The sequence below is a fragment of the Zalophus californianus genome, chromosome 4 (genome assembly GCF_009762305.2).
Source record: "Zalophus californianus isolate mZalCal1 chromosome 4, mZalCal1.pri.v2, whole genome shotgun sequence".
In the NCBI taxonomy this organism is placed as follows: Eukaryota; Metazoa; Chordata; class Mammalia; order Carnivora; family Otariidae; genus Zalophus; species Zalophus californianus.
The window spans coordinates 119,593,168-119,618,083 of NC_045598.1; the positions used below are offsets into that span (position 1 = coordinate 119,593,168).

General features: G+C 38.8%; 1 protein-coding gene across 6 annotated transcripts in view; it reads right to left on the reverse strand.

The window, feature by feature from the left end:
- Window positions 1-1,470: 1,470 nt before the first annotated feature.
- The window catches only part of TOX (thymocyte selection associated high mobility group box), a 299,411-nt gene continuing 275,965 nt past the window's right edge, over window positions 1,471-24,916 (reverse strand). For 2 of the 6 annotated variants that reach the window (XM_027576497.2, XM_027576515.2), the window contains 4 exons: window positions 23,315-23,395; window positions 11,136-11,522; window positions 4,134-4,285; window positions 1,471-3,782 (listed from right to left, as the gene is read on the reverse strand). In XM_027576497.2, the coding sequence (XP_027432298.1) occupies window positions 3,746-3,782; window positions 4,134-4,285; window positions 11,136-11,522; window positions 23,315-23,395 (657 nt within the window). In that variant the 3' untranslated portion in view covers window positions 1,471-3,745. The remainder of the gene's footprint in view (window positions 3,783-4,133; window positions 4,286-11,135; window positions 11,523-23,314; window positions 23,396-24,916) is intronic. The other 4 variants (XM_027576487.2, XM_027576522.2, XM_027576512.2 and 1 more) reach the window with 2 other exon arrangements.

Consider the following 24,916-nt stretch of genomic DNA (forward strand, 5'->3'; position numbering starts at 1 on the left):
CACCCATCAGGTGACTCAGTGCAATAGCATTTGGGGGTTAAACTTATGTGAATTCGGTATCTTGCCTTGCCACTATTTCAGTGCTCAGTCATCAGCAAAAGAGATGAATTTCTGTTTTTCTACTGTTACCTTAAAATGAGAGTTATGAATGAAACGAGAAAGTGATGCTCAAATCCCCTCTCAACAAATAAACATTAAGAGAACATCTGTGTGTAACAAAAACACTAGGATGTTTATTTGGGATTTACTGGAATCTGGTAATTCAAAATATTCTTAATTTAATGTAGCTATCTGTGACTGATTTGAAGTGAGGTACCTTGCAAACCAACAAAACTGATTACTTCTTTGAGTATTTCCCCCTAGGACTTTGTAAGGAACTTCTAATTCTATGTGAAATTGTATCTAATGTTATAGCCCAAACCCCATCATCTCTGGTTCCAAAACACATTGGGTGGAACCGTACAAAATTGCCATTTTTTGTAAGTAAATGGGGCAAATATTGGCAATTTCCTATGACTCTGTCAATTTGCCTTTCGAACGAGTAGGGCAACTCTCTTGCAAAAGGCAAGAAGAGGTCCATGGAAAAAGGAAACTGAGTGTTGATGTGCTTATTTTTTTTTTAATTTTGAATTTATGAATGAAAGAAAATGTCTTAGTGATGAATCCAAGCCAGGACACATTGTTCCCTGGAGGCCATGTTTGTCTGTGGACCACTCCTGCCCCATTTCCGGCTGGTTCTGTTCCTTTAAGGCAACAGGTGAAAACAGTCACAGAGACCAACTTTCTCGTTCTTAGCTACATTCACTAATCTGATTACGGAAGTCATTACTTGACCAATTTTCCATCGTCCACTCTTTCACATTTGACTGGGAATTGGGATTTTGTACTATTCTTTCTCGTGTAGGTTACAGACACAACCCTCCTCTAACCACTGGGACACTTCCTTTTTTTCTTTTCTAATTGATTCTAAGTTTGACTTTGGTATGTTGGTAAAGATACTATATGTTCAGCGTTATTGCTGAATTTCCCGGAATGACTTTTTCTGAGATCCGGGAATCCTGCAGAGTGCCACAGCGGGGAACTCAGTGTCCACCATCACTGTTCCTTCGAAGTCACAAGCTCCAAGCTGCTGTGGCCCAGGCCAGATGCTGGCTTCCTCAGAGGGGGGATTTTCTCAAACAACACCTCACAGTCCTAGAGCTCAGGTTGATGAGAGGGCATTCTCGGTGCTTCCAGAAAGAACATCTGTGGCCGTGGTGGGAGTGAATCCCTACTGTGCCTCATCACTCCTGCCATGAAATTCATTTGGGATTTGTCATCTGATTGGGTCTGTCCTTTAGAGACTGATGGACATCCAAATAGAATACGGTCACGCATGGTAATAATTTTTATTTACGATGTATTTTCTTTTATTTACATTTGTTTTTTTACCCCCCCCCCCTTTTTTTTTGGTATCGAGTTTTAACACTCTCTCTACCCTGGTTGCACACCTGCTCTAGAAAAGCTGTAAACAACATTCTACTTCCCTGTACAAACTGCCTGTCAAAGTCAAAGCTGGTCGTTCTCATCCCGGTAATTACTGCCTCAGTTTAGACTTAATGCAAGTGAAAATTTTACTTTATCATAATATAATAAATAAAAGACATTAGGTAATTAGTAGTGCTGGTATATTTCTAAAATACTAAACAGACAAACAATAAACTGTGAACTTAATCACATGAGTTCTTATACAGTTTCAAGACAGGAAAATTAGAGCTCTCAGCTACAGTCATTTTAATAATCACATTGGATCTGCATTATTTATTAGTTATTACATGCTCAAGTGATTCAAGGTTGTACAATGCCTAAAATCATTCCAAAGCAAGCATACCTTTTGTCTTTTTAATTCTGACTGGATTACACAATGCATTTATTTGTATTTAGTTAAATTGCTAAGTTTATTTCACACATTCCATGAAAGAGACATCAGCCATCCTCTTGATTTCCAACCAGACTAGTTTTCTTTATGCAATCCCCTGTAAGGGAGTAATTTGCTAGCTCTTTTTGATAAAAAGCTATGCAAACCTTCAGCCAGATTCTCAATACTTTTGGTTCCCTAGCAAATCTCTAATACCCTCAGAATTCTCTTGGAAGACTTCAGAATTCTGGAAAGAGAAGTGGCTTGTAGAGACACAAAAGACAGCAAGAATCTCAATTTCTATCAATAGCTTTCAAATTTGGAATGCTTTCCTTTTTTTTTTTTTTCTTTTGCTGTCTGGTTACTCACCTTTCATTTGGAGACATATTCTTGACAGTACGCTTTCCCGTGCTACCCCACTCCTGCCTTAATTCCTAAATGTTTTCTGGATTTTGTGAAAAGCATGCAGCTTGAAGAATTTTAGTTGATTCGACTTCGATGGTTTTTTCTTTTCTTTTTTTTTTTTTTTTTGGAGGAGGGGAGTTTACAGGGTTGACTAAAACCAGCTGAGAACCAAGAAGCAACACTTTTCAGATAGAGAACCCATCTGTTTAGTCTTGGAGCTTGTGTGACTTTTTAGGGCAATTCTCTTATATTGTACGAAGAAAGAAAGTTCTTAAGTATCAGGTTTTTGTTTGCATCCACCAAAGAAATGTAGAAATAAAGGATTGGTTACTTTAATTTGCTGCTAAATGAAAAGTAGGTTTGGCTTTATTCATGTCACTGTAAAAACTAAATAATAAAGTATTCACACCAAGCGTGAATTTTTTTTTTGCCAGCAAAAGTTAAAACATCAAAGAAACCTCTTTTGAATACTAACAAATTTACTTACAAACACCTATATTTATTATTTCATAAATAGGCGCAACAGGTTCCATAAAAAAAGATTAAATACAGACACAGTATGAAGAAACAATAATACAGAGCCATTATGTAAAGGTTATAATTTAGCTGTTTCCAATCTGTTTCTGCATCTAATAAAATATCAGGTAAGCATTTGGCAGTTTTATACATAAAAGGACTTAAATGACATTTACTAACCATTACACAAAAAGTGATACAAAAAAGCAATTTTTCTGCAGTACAAAATAAATGTGTTTGCGCTTCCCTTAACACTCGTTTCTTTTTGTCTGGTCAATGAGACAAAGCCAATTTTGTTTTTAAATTAAAATCATTTGGGAATACATTTTTTTTCTCAAATATTTTGAAAATATAGAACTATTAGTTGTTTTAAAAATGAAGTAAAAATATGAATGTTTGCCAATTTAACCCCTATTGTGAAATCAATAAACTGGAATGAGCCAGTTTCAAATTACAATTTAGCTACAAAAACATTCACATTTTATACTCTAGGAGAGTGTGACATAGATGCTATTTACAAACCTTGCTATGATTGCTACATCAAGCCATTTAAAAAGTCTTTAGTAGTTTCATATAAACACCCATTATGAAAACCAATGGAAAATCCAGGACTTTTATCCGAGACATCTACAGTTGCTAAGGCAGTTACTATCGCGCAGCACTTCACAGCAAAAAACCAACATAAAATCTGAATGGTCCAAATTTCCTTCAGGGAAGAAGAAAAACAATGTCCATAAGGGATTAAAAAAATAATAAAGAAGCATGACTATTTCTTCCAGAGTGGGTGACCCACAAGCTCAAATGGTCCTAAGTGCTTAGCAACTTGTATTTTTCTAATAAAATGGAGAACTGCCTTGGCTGTACAAAGCAATCCGGTGAAAAAGACTTCCCTGAATTCCTCAGTGGAAAGAAGAGGTGTTCCGACTTTCAGGTAAGGTACAGAGCTTTGTCCCTCTGCATGCCCCTGTGTGAAGAGAAAACAGACAAACAACGCCTTGTTACAAGACTGGTGCTACAGGTCACCGCGGGGGGAGTGTCTATTTGTTCTAGCTTCAGGGATGGAGCGGTGCACAGGGAAAGGGCCCAGGTACATCGAACAGGGATCGAAAAACATTTGTTTATTCTTGGAACGACTAGAACTGCTTAAAAATTTCTGGATTGGTGTCTTCTGCTTTCCCGAACATGGAACCCTTCCAGATGATCTTTTAGAAAGCAGGATAGAAAAGACGGGATCTTTCCACCACCTAGGGAGCCGGACACGCCACGCATGCTATGAGATCTGTCCACCACCAGGTGGCGATGACCCGCCGCTTACCCACTACTACAGTAGTCGTTATTCCAGTCCACCGGCTGGGCGGGAGGGTTTCTGCACCCAGAACGCACATACTCCATTGCTTGGGTTACCACTTGTGCAGCTGTGGATGTAGGATTGATTATAGTCTGATAGTCGGGTTGAAGAGTAAAACCCTGAAAGGGAAAGCAAATCCACAAATAAGGATCGAAGTGCCTTTTTTTTTTTTTTTTTAAGGAAGAAAAGCCCCTAAATATTTATCCATTGTTTGCAAACACACTCCTGCCTTCTCTCTTGTGCCTTTGTTAGGGCAAATGTATCCCAAGGGCCCAGAAAACTTAAAACAAAGGTAGAAAAGACGTGCCCACGACCCTATTTTTCTTACCTTTCCTTCATTGAACATGTGTGAGAAAACCTTTAATTATATACCCTTGAGCAGATAAACTGAATTGAGGAACAACTTAAAATATGGAGAAGCCAACTCAGTCAGAACAAAGGGAAAAGGACCTAACCCCTCAGTTTATGTTTTCTATCAAACCTAAGGATACATTAATAGTTAATCCCCAGAATATGCAACAGAATCTTTTTTGAAGGATTCAGGCAGCAGGTGGCTGAGTGTTTTATTAGACTACACCTATTCACATATTGTTCTCGAAACCCGTTTTCTTCATTCAATCACAAAGGGACCATCTGCTCCTTCTTTTATTTGTACTTCTTTCTCAGCTAAAAAATTTCAACCAAAGCTTTTTAACAGTTGTTGGACTAATATAAGGAAAGAGAGTCAAAGCAACTTCCCACCAGAAAACACAGAGAAGGAAAAGTGTAAGACAGAGCAAATATTTTTTAATTGAAAAGTCTATTAACTGGCAAATAATAATCAGACTTCGGGAAGATTCCTCTAATACACTGGTATGGTGAAGTGTTGACTTTTAATCCTTGCAAAGCTATTAAAAATTCAAGGACAGAATCTCTGAAGTATATAGCTGTATCTGGTAAACAAAAAGCATTATACACTAAGATTTATTTTTAGCTTATCGGGTGAATTCAAGAGCAGCATAAGCAAACTTTGCTGGAATTGACCAAAAAAGCAACTTAATTAATCTCGTGGTTGTCTCTTTCTGCTGTGGATTTCATACATGGTTTTTTAACCACAGAAAAATCAAGAGATTTAAAAATGAACCATTCCCTATTTACTTGCGGGGAGCTTTGGAAGGCATAATATTGAGTTTTTACTGTTTTTGCTTCTGTTTTTTGTTTTAACTCAGCAGAATGATCAGAGGATTGATTTTTAACTAAGGATATTTCCTTAGACTTTGATTCGTGTTTCAGGATCCCTTGGGTAAACACCCAAAGATACCTATTATCAAATGTCTTCAATTCTCCATTTTGGCTTTAAGATATTAACTTATTTTCCATTCTAGTGATAAAGACTGCAAACCAACGTCCACACTAATTCCCACCAAAACTGTGGATGAAAGACAAACCTTTGAATGATTAGAAACACATCACTGAAACGTAGAAAATGCAGCCAGCCTGGCTATTTGACTTCACACAGACTAAAAGGAATAGAATATTTCCTCATTTTACAACTGGTTTGTGGAAAATAAGTATGTTTGTGTAGACAACACCTGCAGCTCAAGCTATAAACATTTTCCAAAAGAGCAAAGTGAAAAGTAAGAGGTACAACTGGATGTTTGATTCTCTAGTCCTTTCCAGGCTGATTTCCTGTCTTTGTCAAGACCATGCTATATCTCTGTCACGCAAGGAGTCCCACTGGCTTTGATGAAATGTATTCATTCCATTATGGTCTTATAATATTATCTTTTCTTTTTTTTTTTCCTTAAGTGGGCTCCATACCCAGTGCAGAGCCCAATGTAGGGTTCGAATTCATGACTCTGAGATCAAGACCCCAGACGAGATCACGAGTTGGAAGCTCAACTGATGAGCCATCTTATAGTATTGTCTTTATGGGCCTTATCAATCAGCTTGCTTGACTTCTTTCCTTAGTGTCTAGGGTGATACTGGGCAAACAGCAGGACAAAGCTCCCAGAGAGAGGAGCCTTATGTTGACTTCCATTTCGCTCCTGTCATAAGGGCTCTGGCCACAGGGACTGGAGACCAGAGAGTGTTGCATTGCTTACTGGATATTCTCAGGGCCTAATCTGTAGTAGTGGCTCAATAAATCATCTCTTCCAGTGAATAAAGCTTAACACAGACTCCTGTTGGGAAGGCATGGGGCTGTATAAATATGTAAATGTCAGGGGCTTTCCTATCGTTTTAATGTGAAGTTCTCCATATTGAATTTTTGCCCAATGGGCAAAACATAACCTAAAAGTAAACAAGTGTCAAAAAATGAGTAGTTGGAAATATCTTGAGTTAGTTGAAGGCATGACAACATACAAGGGAGCAAAAAACAAATAAAAACAAACCAATTCCCTTCCACCCAACCCTACACAATCAACAACAGAAACCACCATTGCTTTTTTTCGCATGCAATTAAAATGGTTCCTGAAGGGTGGGTGAGAGACTGTCAGAACACTAACCTTTGAGCTATTAGTTTAAGATTAAATGGGTAACTTCAGTGTATAAAACCAAAATGATCTGTCATCGACAAAGTTCAAAGATTTAAAATTCATCTAACCTCACTGCCTAAATTTAAGGTCAGTAACATCCAAGCAACCAAGGATCAAGAAAAATAGAAGTAAAGCCTGAAATAACATTATTTTACTTGCTCTCGATTTGGAAAATGCAATATTCTTCTAACACTAGTAAAGAGGTGCTGAGGTTGAACCTAGAGCTAAGTACATTTTTATTATTGATGTAAATATGAAACAACAATGGTGATATATATTTTTGGAACATGTTTGCTCAGCGGTCTAATTAAACAAGGCTGAATATTTTGCATTTTAATGCTCAAGAGAAAAATCACCAACTGTTTTGTAGCATGCCTGGAATTTTAAATTTCATTTTCTGGTGCCAGATTGAAATAAAAATAGAAAACGTGATAAAGATTGATTTGATGTCAGAAGGGACATTTGCTCTTTAATTAGATTTCTGTAGCCCTAACATTTTTGTTGGGCCACATAGCAAGCCCTAAAAAGCCTGTAGCACAACCAAACAGTGATCCTCATATCCACACTTTACTGGGAACTAATTTCATTTCCTGCCTGTCTGGAGAGGTATTTTCAACAGGCATCAATGTTTTTGTCTTCACAACTGATTTATTCATCAATCTCAATGTGATTTTTTTTAAACCTTTAAATTACACCCAAATCCTAAAGCAGCTGTTTATTACACAAGGAAATTGAAAATCTGTCTGTGTGATATCATACAAAGATTTTTTCTTAAGGTTATAAAGGAAGTTGACAGATATTAATGATTTTTTTTCTCGTGACCTCATTCGACAATATAGTGAGCAAAAAAAAGGGGAAAAAAAACTGGACTAAAAAAAAAAAAAGTAGCTCCATGGGTTTGGTGTATAAAATATTATTCTAGAAAAAAATGAAACTATTATTCCTGGTGGACTATACAATCGTTTTTGTAGGATATATTCATTTTTTCAGAAGGATAATAAAATAGCTAACATAATACTGAAACAGGAGATTATTTTAAAAATACGGTAGCCAGTAACTTGCTTTCTCTTTTTCTCATTTTCTTTTTTTCATGTTTGAGTATGTGACTATGGCCCCCACACCCAGGAAGCAAACATCTTCAGGGTAAAGGTGGTTTGGATGGTGCATCAGATAGGTTGAATTTCACCCACAACCTGGTTCTACAGCCATGGGCTAAAGACCAACTTTGAGAACTTGAACTTTGTCCCGGACAGACTGTTGAGATTTTAATAAATTGAGTGACATCATGGCTGACGGACTTTTTGATCCTGATTTTAGGATTATCAACTTGTTGGGGCTGCCAGTCCCCCTAACCTGAGGATCCTACTCCACTGACCTGCCCATGACCCTGACCTCACTCCCCATGGCTCTCCCCTGACTCACCGTACGTCCCACTGGCCTCCTTCTCAGGTCCCCGACCAGCCACGCTCCTCCCCAAATGGGTCTTGCCAGCCTTGAGCCTCTTTTCCCTATTCTGGCCTCTGCTGGTTTTCCCCACCTACTCTGCCCACCTCCTTTTTTTTTTTTTTAAATAAGAATTTTATTTATTTTATTTTATTTATTTATTTGAGAGAGAGAGAGAGAAAGCAGAAGCGGGAAGAAGGAGAGGGAGAAGCAGGTCCCCGCTGAACAGCAAACCTGATGTGGGGCTCGATCCCAGGGCCTTGGGATCATGACCTGAGCCGAAGGCAGACGCTTAACCAACTGAACCACCCAGGAGCCCCTATCATTTAATTTCCAGAGCCTAGACAGTGTCTGGCACACATTTGGGGTTCAATTAATCTTTTTTGAATAAATACAATTTTAAAAAAAACTTCCAAAGAATTGAGATTCTACAAACTAACCTATAATTTCTTCTAATATTTAAACACTCTCGTTACTCATTTTTAGTTGCTCGTTTGTTCATTTGTCCGTTCCACAATTACTTAACTTCACCCACCATGATCCAGGCATTGTTAAAAGTGATGTTAGTCACTGTAGCCTTTTAGCTATTTGCTCTCCATTTGGGGTTCATGCCATTTTGTCTTCTATTATTAATGTAAGCTGAAATCAGGTCCTACCATCTCAGTAAGAACACTTTTTGAGATACACTAATAGAACTGACTTAAAGATTGATGAATCCAGTGTAATCTGTTCTATTTTTTCCTATTCAGTTCCGATTCTCTATAGAAAGACAAATCTCTTGAGTTTTCACATGTGGCCTTATGTAATTCTGAAATGTTTGAAAACTCCTCAGGATCACAGCTAGCTCATCCAACGTCTTTGTATAAGTAGAAAAAGGAACCATCTCTGAGCAGATAAGTTAGAAAAGAGTGTCCTCTCTAGACAGAGCTCTAGCCCTCAACTTGGTGGAGGGGACTGTGCCTTCTCTATTCTCTTGTCTGGGAAGAAACAGACCCGAGCTAGAGCATCGTGAGCAGAACACAGGCCCTCAGCCGGGCAGCACCTTAGGCTGGAGTCAATCCAACAATGCAAGGTTGTGTTCCTCAAACTCTTCGTTCTTTACACAAACACAGATGGTTCATTCACATGCAAGGACACCCAAGAGTGTCCCTTTTATTGTGAGTGATGTCTGATAGAAAGAACAGAAATTTGACCCTATGAATGTCACTTGCTAGTCACAGACACTGCTGTGGACAGGGTATGGTGGTAGAAGTTGACTTTTCCCCAGTTTTCTTCCCTAGTGAATCAACAGCTAGTCTGGATAATAAGACATCAGAGCTTTATCAAAATCTTCAGCTTAGGGACCAGGGAAGGCTTCAGTAAAGAGACTTTGGTCCATTTGCTCTCTATAATCATTTTAATCTTAGAACTAACTAGGATTTAAAGACCCTCCAAATTCCTGGGACACACAGGTTTTCTAATATAAAACTGGTAATAGTCTATAAGAATGATTAAGTGTGAGAGGCCCAGGGCTAGCATTTAAGAATCCAGGCTCTGATTTCTGAACAGAACTGGGTTTTGAATTCTAGCACCAACCTTATGGGCATATGACTTAACTCTGCCAAGCTTGAGTTCTTTGCTCGTAAAATGAAGATAATACTAGTTACTGCACTACAAATTTTCTGAAATTAAACACAAGGTAAAGTAATATATTAAGGTTTGCTATTGTCAGCTCTCAGAAATCTTGTCTACAATTATAATAATAAAAACAAATGTGGTGGGCACTTGGGTGGCTCAGTTGGTTAAGCGACCGACTCTTGATTTAGGCTCAGGTCATGATCTCATGGGTTTTGAGATCAAGCCCCACACTGGGCTCCACACTCAGCAGGGAGTCTGCTTGAGATTCTCCCTCTTTCTCTGCTTCTCCCTCCAACCCCCCACTCACACACTCTCTCTCTCAAAATCTCAAAATAAATAAATAAAGCCTTAAAAAAAATAAATTTTGGGGGTAGTATATTAGATTCTTTTTTCTGCCTCCTCTCCATCCCACCCTGGTCCAACTATAGACTCAAATTCCAGAGGGCTAGATATCAACTCAATCGGAAGCCCAAGTTTGCATATTTAATCATAGCTCTGGGAAGAATAGAGAAATTGGATTATAAGTGATAGATGAATTTGACACGATTTGTAGTTTTTAGCTTGATGTATGTTTTTAAAACAAGTTTTCAGGATTCTTGACTGTTTTATGTTTAGTTTTATTTGCACCATTTGCTCCTCATTTTAAAATTTTAAAATAACACCAAATCCTAAAGGAAAACTTGACTTCAAAGGAAAGTTAAGCTAAGATTGCACACAAATCCTTTCAATAATTGGGGAGTGGGCAGAGAGGCTTCCAAAGTTCTTGTGTTTCCTGATTTGTGCAGAAGCCATATATCCATTTTTAAACAAAACGCCAGTTAACATTTTCATTTCTTAGTATTTTAAAAGTTGTACCAATCTGATATTTCTGAATATCAAAAAACAATGGGTCTGATTTCATTTTGTGGCATTTATTGGCCTCAACAGGCATACCAATCAAGGCTTTCCAAACAAAAAAAATTTTTTTTTAAATGTAGAACCCTCAGTCCCAAAGAGGTCTTTAGCAGGAGTTGGCATCTCAACATTACAAATGTACTTTACTCAAGGAGCAGAAAACAAGGAAGGTGATTAGAAATGTGATTTCTATAAATGTGGCAAGGGGCCAGGGATCGATTAGGAAAAGAAGCAGCGATCCATTGTTGTGATCCTATAATGCTGCCCAAACTTACCACCTGTAAATTATTATTTTTCAAAAAGCAGATGTTTGTTGACTATCTTCCATTTTCTGTCCATTAAATAGCACAGAACACACATATCTCCCCCTCTCTTTTGCCGGATGGAGAGACCCCCCTTCCCCCATCACTCTCCCCTCCTCCCCTCACTCCCTGTCCCCCGTCCCCCCCCAACCCCGCCCAAGCACTTTGGAATCTGAGTCCAGAGCACAAGCACGTACCTGCTGCATGGGAGGTGAGTGTAAGGCAGACTGGACCTGCATGGGGAGCTGGTTCCCAAGGGGCTGCTGCATGGCAAGTGGCGGGTGCTGGTGCATGTTGAGATGCTGGTGAAGAGGTGGACTGATCTGGAGGGGAGGAGGGGGGGACACGGCCATGTTTGCTATAGAGACAGTCACTGGCATTTGGTTATTCGGCTTGGGGGCTATGCTCCTGGGGAGACTGGGATGCATGGCAGTTAGGTGAGGATTCATTCCTGGTTGTTGGTGGTAGTGGGAACTTAGGTACAGAGCTGAGTGGGCCTGGTTGGGCCCATGGAACACTGACGGCTTTGAGTTGATCAGCTGAGGAGGTTGAGATGTCTTCACATCAACAGGTTCACTGTAGCTCTGTGAGGAAACAGACAGGGGCAGAATTCAGACAGGGACACACAGGGTGTTGATTTATATCAGCAAGATGCTCGGGGAGTGTGCTAGGGAAATTCAGCAGGAATCAACACCTGTTACTCTTCTTGACTCTTGTCTAAGAACTCTTCCACCATGATTTGTAATGCAACTGAGGCAAGACTGAGCTTAATCTGCTTTTTGTGAAATCTAAAACAATCTCCAATGACATTTTCTCTTTCTTTGCCTCAATGCAAGCTCTAACTTGGTGACTTTTCTCATTGTGCAGACCACGAACAAGATGGTGGGCAGGAGGGAGGCGCGGATGTCATCAGTGCCCTGATAGGAAATACAAGTATGGCTCTCTTTGAAAGTAATTCAGTTCTGGAGTTCTTCTATTGATTGTTTCATTTTCTGTGTTTCCTTTTTATAGCCTTAGGGAGCCTTGGCCTAGATATTTGCACAAAGAAAACAAAGCTGGTTGATGGAAATGAATATGGGAAAAGGAGTTCTAAAATACCTTTCTGAAGTCGTATAAAACCACATTAATATAGTTCCGAAGTAACCACAGAACTCATCTTGATTTTTTAAAGAAGTTGGTGATGAATTGTCCCCCGTAATGAACTGGATAAAAATAATCTTAGAAATTTTTGACTCCATCATAAATTAATATAATTTTGCCCTAATTTTTTTATACCTTCATAAGGCCATTTCCTAATAATCTTTTCATTGACTTATAAACTAGACCTAGCAGTCGTTGCTGAAAAGAATCAAGAATTAACCCCAAACCATTTCTTCCGGGGTAAGAACCCACCTCCTACTTTTGCTGAGAGAAAGAGGCTGATAAAACAAATGGGGAGAAGTGAAACCGGCTGGGGAACGAACATGCTACCATGTCCTTCTGGAGAAAAAAGTTGCTTTGTCAAAACAGTGTCTTGAAGATGCAAATATCCTTATTCTGCAACCTTGATATCATGCTTATTCTGTCTATGAGTCAAATGAGCTCTTGTTACTGTCAGTGTGGCCGGGTCTTTCTGAAACCCACCCTAGACACACAGTGCCATCAATGGACCAGCACATTAGGGACACTGGTCATCACGTAAGATGACCTGAAACACATCATGGGAACTTCATTTCACAAGTCACCCTGTAACACTGCTAGCAATGCAACTCGTTTTTCCCCATTCATGTAGGAAAATGAAATGGAAACCACAATGAGAACCACGGTGCATCTATGTGCGGACTCAAGAAAGGTAGGCTGGGGTAAACGAACAACCAGCCCCACATTCTTTCTCCAGAGAAAGGACACAACCGGCATCTGTGAAAATACGCCAAACCATGGAAATCTGGGGTCCTGGGAGGCTCTGAATTCTCCAGGTCGAGTGTACATACAGTAAGGTGTACCCAGAGAATTGGAGCCCCTCCAAAGAATCCTCTCCTTATAATATTTATCTCTGTGTCTGTATTGATGGTGCCCTTATGAAATAGGAACTGACATTCAGACTCCCTGTCTCCTGTATGAATATCAAAAATGTCAGAAATTGTTCACACACATTTTCAAGGGATGGCTTTAGAAGAAAGAAACTCGGTGAAATGCAGGACTTAAATGGTGCTTTTAACTGAAAAAAAGAAAAGAAACTTAAGTAGATTTTTTTTTGTTTTTTGCTTCTACTTAAAAATTCTTATTGTTGATGTGCAGAGTAGTGAACAATTCCAGGAAAAGGTCAAATGGGTTAATTCAGGCTGTGTAAACAGTGACTAGTCCTACATCAGAATAGCATGTACTCCAGTGATACGTTTCAAAAATCGTTCCATCTATGCCAAGAAGATTATGTGTTTATTGTGTGTCCGTGTAGTGAAGTCATCTGGGAAAGCAGTTTCATTGTGTTTACCGCCTCCTTCTTAGCCTGCCACAGAAAGGCTAATTTCATACTTAGTCACATATTGCATCAACTCCCTGCAGGAACAGAACTGTTACACACGATGGGTATCTATAAAATTTAATCCATGTGAGTGCATCTTTATTTCTTGCTTTATAGATGTTTTTAATTTAAATAGGAGAAAAATCACTCCCATCACCCATACTATCAAAGCTCTGAAATATGTGGATGGGAAAATGTTTTCATTTTTATTTCTCGAGCCAATAATCACCTCGTCATCAAGTAACACTGTATCTCCAGAGTATAGGTAGGTGACCTGAACGTGCGTATGCATAAACAAAATGCACATAGGTGCATATGACATGTTGCTCAGACATAATCATACAATCGTCCCGGGAACTGCAGCCATGTAATTAAATAAATACATTTGTCCAACTGAACAACCTTTGAGAAATAGACTTAGGCCACACGTAGAAATAGAAATGCCAAATCCTGGTGAGTCCAGACGCTTGGCCAGCAGCGGGGCTGGCTCCGGGGGCCTGCAGCCAGTCCTGGCAAGCCTTTCTAGGGACAACACCCACTTCACCCCATGACACACGCAGTTCCAAATTGTACTGGGGGGGGATGTGTGGAAAAATAAATGTCTTATAAAAAACAAGGTTCCAGGATAAAATGTGTAGGGAAACAAGCCAGTGCCTTCTCAGAGCCTTCAGTAGGCTAATGTGTGTTGTGAATCTCCAACTGAGAACCACAGAAACCTTCTCTCAATGGGTCATTTCATGAGAATCACCTTCAACGGAAAGCACTGGTTCAGAAGAACTAATAAATTACACATACATATTTAAAATGGCAAATAGAACTATACTTCAAGTTAAATAGTCATTTCTTGCCTGAAATAAGCTAATTTTTGTTGCTTTGAGATGCATACTTAAATTACACAATCCAGGTATAATATGACACTAATCTATAGTTTCATGATTCTTGGAAAACTATCTGCATAGCGAATTTCATATTCTAAGCTAAGGACAGTGACACAATTTCTTGAAGGAATTAGGAAGCCGGTGGCTTCCCAATTTCAGCCTGGAAGAGCTAAGGCATGTACATGGTAATGGTTATTTTCAATGGTGAATTCAAAATAAACAATGAACCAAATTTTTTTGAATTCCACCTTTTGAATAATAGCATGCGGCCCACCGTATAGAAAGATGATAGAAAGATCATTTCACAGATGGAGATACAGAGACATAGGTACATAAAAACAGATTCTAGCCTAATTTGAGATACTTCTTGCCAACCTCATGAAGACGATTTTCTCATGGTAATTACACAAAACATTTTGTCTATCCAGCCATTTGTTTGTCTTTTATCTCCTCCCCACTGAGGTATGTAAATATCAGTAATGCTAAACCTATTTTGAACTAGTACTTTTAATCCCTAGAAGGACTATTGGCAAACAAATTAAATAGATTTTCAAAAATGATGAGTTAGACAACACTCGAAACATAATTTTTAATATGAAGGGAGGAAGACTTTTGGGAAGTTACATGTTTTCCCTTTACTTTCTAAATTGTTGAATGTGACAAGATAAATAACATGTCCAGTGTCTAGCTATGTGTCTATACATGATAGGCGCACCAATGGAGGCTCGCTCTCTGACATCTCTCTTGATGACAATGTCCTGCATCATCAAGGAAAGGATCTCTGTCATGGTAAGAAGTTGAATATCTGTGTCTCATGCATCTGGCATAGTGACAGGACATAGAGAACACAAACACATTTGTTGAATGACCAAATGACTGTTCCTGACCAAGACTCCATGCTGTCACTGTTTCCCTTACTGAGACTCCTGACAAGATATGCCATTCCTCTTCCCAAGGGGTGAGGAAAGATCTGAAATCTTTGAAAACCCACAGAATATCAGATTGGTCTTTTCCACTCTCTTCTCTGGTGTCAGCATGAACCATACCTTTCCAGAAGTGATGAGAAATTATAACCCTCTGTCCTTCGGTTAGGTACCCTGCCCTTTACTCCCCACTGGATCTGGGGTGGATGGCGGGCCGCAAGGAAGCTTACTGTGTTCCACCTGTATTTTAAGAATTTGTATCTTTATGTGAAGGTCCATTCATTTAGATGGCGAAAAAATCTGCTTCTAGCTTCACTTCTGGTTAATTCTTAAACAGACTAATATAACAAACTGCCTATTAATTACAGAGATATTTTATTTCTTTGGAAGATAGGTAGAATAAGTTATTTTCCATAGCAAAGTGCCACGAATTCATAGTCTGATTAAATGGGAATATGAAGAAATCATAAATTTAATCTACTCTGTCACTTTCTTCTAATTAAACTATGAAAGCAAGGCTACAATTTTGCAAATCAATTAGATTGTTTATGAAGATCTCTATACCTACCATTCATAAATTAAAACTGCTTTCTCATACAAACTGAGTCATTTAAATTTGCTTCTATTTTCAAATACACTAACCACTTTTCATTAGTGCTGTGTGCTTTGGGTAGGTCACCTGGCAAATGTGATTTTACCACTGTAAACACAACTGAAAATTTACCCCTGAATCTGACATTTTCATGGGCAGAATGTGTTTTTGCTATTAGTTTCTGAGTTCTATTTCCTATTTGCTTTTAGACCACTGATTCTGAAAGATGTTTTCCATCAGCAAAATGAGCGTGTGTGTGTGTGTGTGTGTGTGTGTGTGTGTGTGTGTGTGTGTGTGTGTGAACAGAGACCTTTTGGGTCTTCTCAATAGAATCTTCCACAAGAGACACAACTCTATAAACATTAAGATACTTCTTATTAACCATGTTGTTGATTAACTGAGATAGTTTCAATCCCATTTACTTTGTATAAAGCAGACAATACTGAATAGTGTATAAATGCCCCCATTCTGGGATGATAAGTGCTATAAAAATGAGAAACTGACAAAGCAATTGTTATTTAAAATAGCAAAGTATAAACATAAGACATAAAACTCAGTGGAAGCAAAAATATAGGAGTTGTTGAACCAAATCAGATTAATAGTCCATCTAATTTGATTCTTGTTTTCAGCACTGACCAATACTTAATGCACTGGAAATTAAACAAAATTTATGCACCAACTCAATTGTGCATTGTTACTTCTGAAAGGAAAATTCCTCCTGGTCCTTGCAGGTGATTAACTTACACCCTGAAGCATGAGATTTTATTATCTTTAAATCACGATCTGGGCTTATGGAGCTGCAAATTTTATGTTAACAGTCATAAAATAATCCATCCCATTTTCAAATTCAGACCCAGTATTTGTCTCAATAGCTCTCCATGACATGAATTCTATAAGTTATTTCAAACAAAAGAAATCATTTCTTTTGAGTTTATTGTCCTTCCATTGAACTAAATGTTGTGGTTCTTTACTATTGGTCATGGCAACAGAGAACTTTCCTAATTTGATTCAATATTGTCCTCCACTGTACATTTTTATAAAAAGCTTCCATTGTCCCCTGTACATTTTGGCACCCCAGCTCAAGGTAGAAATAGTTTCTTATCTGATGTGTGCCCTTGAAGTCACGACTCTGATTACCGTTATTTAACATACCAGAACATATTCACTCAATTGTTGCCTCCTTCCAGGTTGGCACTTTCTTATTTTTTTAAAAGATTTATTGATTTATTTTCAGAGGGGGGAGGGGCTGAGAGAGACTCTCTAGCAGACTCCCTGTTGAGTGTGGAGCCCGACTTGGGACTCATTCCCACGACCCAAGATCATGACCTGAACCAAAATCGGGAGTCGGATATTTAACTGACTGAGCCACCCAAGCACCCCCGCCCCACCCCGGTTGGCACTCCTAAGAAGCTGTATGCATATTTCAATATTTCAATAATGCTGCTTTTACTTGGAATATTTGGGAATTTCCCTTCTGGAATTCTCTTCAGAGCCTGTGGGACACTGTTTGACATATCCTCAGACAAGTCTTTGTCTTTTGATGGTGGATTTGATTTTGGGAAACAGCTAATCATCACTGGAAGCCAGGTCTGTGGGTTACATCTGGGTGATGTTTGGGGAAAAGAATGAGGTGTGAAAACAATGTAACAAGATTGATTTTCTAATGTGGCTTATAAACTTTTCCTGACTGCAGTTCTAAAAGAGGAGTTTCAAAAATCTTTTGAATTCTGGGAGCAATAATAAAATAAGTTTGTAGCCTCCCAAAGTGACTACTTTGAATGCAACACTCATTTTGGGAATATAAATTCTGGTCTATGTGGTAAAATGAAACGAGTTTAAAGTTATACATTATTTTCAACATAATGATTTAGACCTAGGTCTAGGAATTCCTGAGTCTATGGAAAAACTATATATCCTTAAGCTTTACTTAATAGCCCAACCCCAAATGACCTTAAATATAGTGTTCAAGCCAGGGACCTCTAGCCTTCATAATGGTATATGTTTCTGGTCCTCGGACTACTCTTACTCTCCCCTGACTAATGGCTCATAAAGACCATTTCCATGAGGAAAGCTGTGTAGATGAGTTTTTTAAATATCTAGATCAGTTTTCATCTTTCTAAAAGGATGTATCCATGAAGCAAGTTTTTCTTATTTTAATGTCACTTTTAAAATTCCTTTATATCAGAGCAGCCTTGCACACAAATTGAAAATATGAGCCAGTTAAATTTTCTATCACACACAAACTCTGCACACCTACCAACAACATGAAAAATAAAGTTGATGATAATCGTGGTAACAATAATAATAATGATAATAATAATAAATAGCTGGTATTTATTAAGTGCTTCCTGTGTTTGGGATCCTGAATCATGGAGTTTATACGGTGTTTTTTATTTTATCCTCATGGGAACTCTGCGATGTAGGTCCTATCATCTTCTTTGTTTAACAGATGAGTAAGTTGAGACTTCAAGCAGCTGAATAATTTGCATGAAGGAATTGACGTTAGGAAGAGGGAAACCTGGAATTTGAACCCAGATCCACCTGCTCCCAGGGCCTGTGGACTTTGCTGCCCTGAGAACTCTCTCACTGTGATGTTGGTAGCACTGTGGATGAGATCGGGGGCGTTCTTGTAGATGGGCCATGGACAATTAATTGTCGGTGGCACTTTAAAGGCCCTTTAATAGATTTTCCTTGATGCCCTATGCCTTAGAGATCTTCTCCAATTCTTATTTATAAACCTTTGCTTCCTGCTTTTAAATTTCTCTATGAAAAGAAGTTGTGTACCCAGCCAATTCAAGAGTTTAATAATGCCCTGTTCTGATCAAATTCCTCCAGTTTGAAATGGCGTCTTTTTCTGGTTCTGGAGTCAGAGAAAATGGGGCACAGGTAATCACAGTCCTGGGGCTAAAGCCTGTCATGGGCTTGAACGTGCCTGAGTCTTTGTTTTTCAGGCTTAAGAATTTCAATTTCTCTCTTCTCAGCTACTACCTTACTGCCTTTTACCTTTCAGTTACTTTTATGACTTTTTCTCCTGAAATTTCTTCAATTTCCCCCTTTAAATGATAAGAGTCCAAAGTTGAATAAATTATTCCAGGGTCTGACCGGTGTCGTATTTGCAATACTCTGTGCTCCTATTCATGCATCCTTCAATTCCGGTGTGTCTGCACAACAGGTCGTCTCTGCTGGCTGGGTCTGTCACTGGCTCTGTGGAACCAGGTGACATGCCTGCACAGCTGGAAAAGCATGTGCTTCCCAAACACTCTGCAGGCTCCAGATTCCTCTGAGGGTCTCTGGTCAGCCCCTGGTAGTGGGGGGTAGGGAGTTGGGGCAGGGCGAGATTCAGAAGCCTCTACACCTCTACTCTGCCCCACTCCCCCTCCTCCCCACAATTAAGTCAGGGCAGCTTTACTCTTAGCTGTCTAATACGTAAGAGTTGGCATGCAATTTGTTGGGGGATAACTACAGTTTTATTGTAGTTTTAGAGATATAAATATTTGACAATCACTCAGGATAGAAAAAAGCCTATAAGCTTTTGAACAAGAGGGCAAAGAGTTTGAACCCTATCTGCTACTGCCAGCCTCTCATTTCTGTGGGTGAATCACTTAATCTCTCTGCCTAGAGACCATCTAGAAAATGGGCTAAACCTTATTTTGTAGGGTTGTTATGATGAGTAGGGATACATGGAAAATGCCATGCAGTGTGTGACGCGCAAGCTACTCGATAGCAAGATACCATTTGTATTTGTTATTATTGGAAAAAAAGTCAGTATCTTGCTGAGAATCTGTCAATGTTGTCATTTGGAAGTATGAAGGTTAGAATAAATTTATTTACCATGACTGAGTGTTTTTATTTTTGGTAGACTTCAATTTTATTCGGACCTGGAGTCATGAATTAATATGCTGGATTTGATGGTAGAGAGTACATTTAAGTGGGAACGTCGCTAATTGAGGGAAACATTGCTAATCCTATGACTCAGTCTCATAGGTGGAGACAATGTTCACTGGCTGTTTCTATTTTTGATTATGTTCCTAAGAAGCGGCTAATTTTAGACTAGAGTCTTCAAGCTTTTCAAGGGCCATGACACATTTTACTTTGATCTGTATTTGTCTTTGTGTTCTCAGCACCAAGACTTGTGCCTGACACAGAGCAGGTGTTGTGCAGCCCTGGGTGGGATGCAGAGCATGGCCTGGAGTGGAAGCAGTGAGAAGTTGCAGACTTGACATGCTGCCGATTAGCAAGGGGGAGAGCTATTGGTCCAGGGAAGCAAAGCCCTATTTGGCGAAGTGAATGCGTTGCAGAGAAAATATCTACCGAAATATGTATGTAGCCCTGGAGGAGTAAATAAAATTTGCCCACACGAACTTAGGAAAAGAGACAAGGTGCTTTGGTTAATACAGTATTTCATTGACAACAATGACCTTTGAAGTGAGAATGTCAATGCTCTGCCCACACTTGTGGGGCGGGAGGTGTTTTAAGGAAGCAGGTCAAGCACACTGTTAGGACCTATGACAACAAGGCCCAGCACAGGGATGGAGGATGGTGTACGTCAACTCCGGGCTCGGGCACTTTTTACGTATGTGAAATACGTACGTATTTCTCCTCTTTAGCGGAATGTTTATAATCAAGTTCACTTTGAGGGATGAGGCGTGGGGATGGAGGGAACACATTCACATAAATTAATCTTTTAAAACTATAAATCTAGGGCTCCTGGGTGACTCAGTTGGTTGAGCGTCCAACTCTTGGTTTCCGCTCAGCTCACTGTCTCAGGGTCTTGAGATCGAGCCCCTCATCAGGCTCTGTGCTCAGTGTAGGGTCTGCTTGTCCCTCTCCCCACCCCGCCCCTTCCCCCACTCTCTCTCTCTCAAATAAATAAATAAAATAAAACCAAAAAAAAAAATAAAATAAAAATATAAATCCGAGTATCCATCCTCTACTGAAACCCATTCAGTGGCTTCCTTCTGTACTGAGAATAAAATCCAGCTCCTTTCAATGTCCTGTAAGGTCTTGGTGATTTGGACCTTGCCCATCTTCCCAGCTTCACCTCAAACCATGCTCTCTCTCTTCACTCAGCTCTAGCCACGCTGACCTCTGACTTCAAGGAGACACTTCTGTCTCCAGAAGCTTCACACTTGCTGACTGTGGCCTGGTCGCCTCCCCCTTAGGCTCCCTCTGGGTCTTGCAAGCTCCTTGTCTTCCTTTGGCTCTCAGCTCTGAGGTCACCTCTTCAAAGAGGACTTTTGCAGACCATCCTATCAGATCCCTTCTTTTATTTCCTTCCGAATGCTTAGATTCTCAAAGCTCTTGGTCATTTATTAGTTTACATTTTCACTATTGGTCTCCCCGACAAAAGGGAAAGCTTCTTAAATTCCGGGACCATATCTGCCTATTCTCCACTGTGTCCTTTGAGCCTGGCACAGTGCTCAGCACAAACCACATGCTCAGGGAAACTTGCTAAATGAATACATGAATGAGTGAATGGGGGAAAACAGAGTTTGGCTGGTGCTCTGTGGTTACCTGGAATTTTAGCTATTATCATCATGTCGCATTTTATGATTGTACCTTTAGATCTTCCAGAAGAGGGAAAAAAATTATAATGTACAAAAACCTACAACATTGAAAAAGTGTATGTGTGAATATGAATGGCTATTATTTTCCTTGACACTATTTACAGTGGAAAAGAAATGGATTTTTTACATAAGTGTCCGTGTACAATGGGAAGATAGGTTGGTAAATGTTCTGTACGGGCCTGCAAGGTTATACTGCAAATATCCACTCGCGTACCACATCAGAGGGCCATTTTTCCAACCTGGAGAGGGTATTTGTAATTTTCCTTCAATTTGTATACACACAATAGATAGTTGTACATAAATAGACATTCAACAGTTCCAGCAAAATTCCTACTGCCAAAGAGGAAAAAAAAAGTCAGAGTAAGCTGTAAAAAAAGTGCTTGGTTTTTTAAATGTAGAAATGGCAGTTCACAGCATTTATATAAATTGCCGTATACTGAGGGTTGCAACTCTGAGAATGAACAGTAGGAAAAGTTGCAGTGAAGAGCAAATCTGAGGACACTTGTTTTGAAAGTAAAGGCTTAGTCAGTATTATAACATTCTGGCAATCTGCATAACATTAACCACAGTGCTTTGTATTGGGATTGAGACTTTATGTATTGATTTTCTCATATGGAAAACATTCTGACTAGACTTCTATTTAAAAAGCTCAAAAAGAAACTTATCTTAGATGAAATAAGGAGAATGCGTTTTTTAAAAAAATCCCTCTTACATTTGGGGCATATTAATCTAAATAATATCAACATGGCTATTTAACCCAATGGCTGGATGGATCTAGTAATTTGTAACTCTTTTTTTGTTTGTTTGTTTGCTATTGGATCTAATATTTTGTACCTCATTTTTTGGTTAAAATTTCACACACATTCTGTGAATTCTGTAAATACACAGAAATGGGAGATGGTATCAGCAGAAAATAAAAATATTTTCCAAAGGAGTGAGATAAACTAGAAAGTGAGATCCCTAGTGAGATAGTACAGGAGAGCTGGAAATTTTAAGGTTAAATAATAAATAGTAAATTTCCCCACCATGTCATACCTTAGAAGTGGAACATAAAGTTGCATTAGACCAAGAGTGAAACGAAATTTCTCATGCATTTGTATTTTGTGTTCTCTTTTGTTTTCTGCATCAATATATTCAGTGTATATTTTCCTTGATAGAAAACTCATTTATAGAATTACTTTAGGGTTGTTGGAAGGGGAATGGATATTTGTGGTTGAAAGAGGAAACAGTTTTCGTGGGTAAATGGAATGAAGTCCAGAGCCCAAAGCCACTCTGAGCCAAGAATAGTCAAATTTGGACTTGATAGGACATCCTGTCCAGTACTTACAGATTCAGCTCTGTCTCTCTGAGGTCACCTCCCTGAGCAATCTATAAAGGGAACTATATCTTTAATAATCTGAGACCAAAGAGAGTCAACTCTTGAGTATTTATCACAGAAAGGACTACTGTTTAAGATATTCTAAAGCCTAAAATATTTTTAAGTGGTGTTTTCATTTCAAATGAAATGCTGTGGTTTTTTGGGGGGGGGCAGGCTTACCTCCTGATGCTACTATAATGAGGCTCGAATTTCAGTCAGTTGGCTTCTCCTCACCTAAAGGCCAACGGGATGGGGCGTGGGACAGGGGGCAGTTTAAGGAAGGATATGGAGAAATAGAATGTTGGCTCAGGATTAAGAATGTGCCAATATTCTACAGGTGGACAATATTTCACAGAAGGCCCCAGAGGATGCCACTCTGGACTTCAGGTATGAACAAATATTTCCATAACATATAGCCTTGTTTAAGATTTACTTTTTCTTTTTCAACAAAGAAGATAGTGCAGAAATGCTAAAGTGATCTTTTATGCTTTTAAATGACCATTGGAGGCTCTAATAAGATGGCCACACTCCATCCTGGTACTGCACAGTTGCACGTTACCTTGGATACAAGGCTGGCTCTGTATGCGGCTAGTTGCTTCAGGTACTCCTTCTTTGCAGCCTCGGTTTTCTTTTTATAGACCTGTCACAACAACAAAAAATCTTAAATTAGAAAGTGCATCTGGTTTTGTTTCCAGAGAAGTACAATGCAGAATGATAATTGCATGTGTGCGCACGCACACACACGCAATTATATCATATAATAATATATATCTCCCTAAATATTGTGTTTTCTTAATGAAACAGATTTCTAAGAGGTATAGCAATAGACTAGATAAGAAGAAGATTAACAATAGTAAAATTTTCCATTTACATTAAGCATATGAAAGGATTTATCTGGGTTACTTTGAGAGTGGTGGTAGTTGGCTTAGAAAGATACTATTGATGAAGGTTCCCAGGGAAACCACAAGCGGGTAAAGAAGCCATTCATATTTCTATAATGGGCAGATAATTCTACAGGGCATGAAAATCTTGGTATACATGGTCCATGCTAAATATAAAAACAAGGACAGAATTCAAAGATGACCAATTACGTTCGAAAAGTAAATCAAAGGGAACAGTTACAAAGTTTGCAGGTTCATCACTATGTTAACCTTTTGAGCCTTGAAGTTCCGTTTTCAAAGACTCAGGAAATGGCTATGGCGGTCAAAGACACATTTGGGGAGTGGAATGGGGATGCTGAGTGGCCAAGGACTGTAATGCACGCCGTGCCGTGTAGCTTGCTCTGGTCATGCCCTTTCCAACGAAGACATTGGATGACATGGATCTGTGGACACCTCATTGTGAAGAGATACAAATGTTCTGAAATGAATTTCATTTTACAGAAGCTTTTCATCTTTCAGAGGGAATCATCTTGAAAATAAAAGTAAAATCATCCTAAATGGAGCAAAAGTACTGAAAAATGACTTGCTGGTATGCTAAAGGTCACATCGCTAGGTTAAACAGAAAGGAGTCATTAGAGTCGAAAATGAAAGATTAGCAAAGTGAACACACATGGTTGTCGGCTGCCATTAAGTTGATTCTTTCAAGGCTTTAGAGTCTGTTTTTGGCAATCTTTTGAAATCAGCCCTAAAGAATAAAATATTTTTCACCATTTACTGTGTAAATGGAAATGTATTTTCATCAATAGAACTATTTTTAAATTCCCCACATCTTGAATTTTATAGGAGGGAATGAGGCTTGGCTAATATTTTGTAATGCTGAGCTCAAAAACAGACACAGATCAGTATTGAAAAGTGGCTTTAGAATTAGTCAGGGTCGTTAAATATAAATTATGTCTAAAGACCAAATATCTGCCCAAGTCAGCAGCAGAGGTCAATTTATAGTTTCTAATGCCAAAGGTGGTTTGCTGAGCCCAGTCTCCAACTGCAAAATTCAAGATGTGAGAGATATTATTTACTCATGAATATATTAGTTAAAGCAGAACATTTCACTTAAGGTAAACAAATGACTAACCTTGTCAACGAAATTATAAAAGACCCTATAAAATGAATGTGTTAATTGTTTTCCTATTGGGAGGTCTTCAGCCTAGACTTCTACATTTTGGTAAAATAAAAGGCAATCACCATAAGACAATTAAGAATTCATGCAATATCATCATATA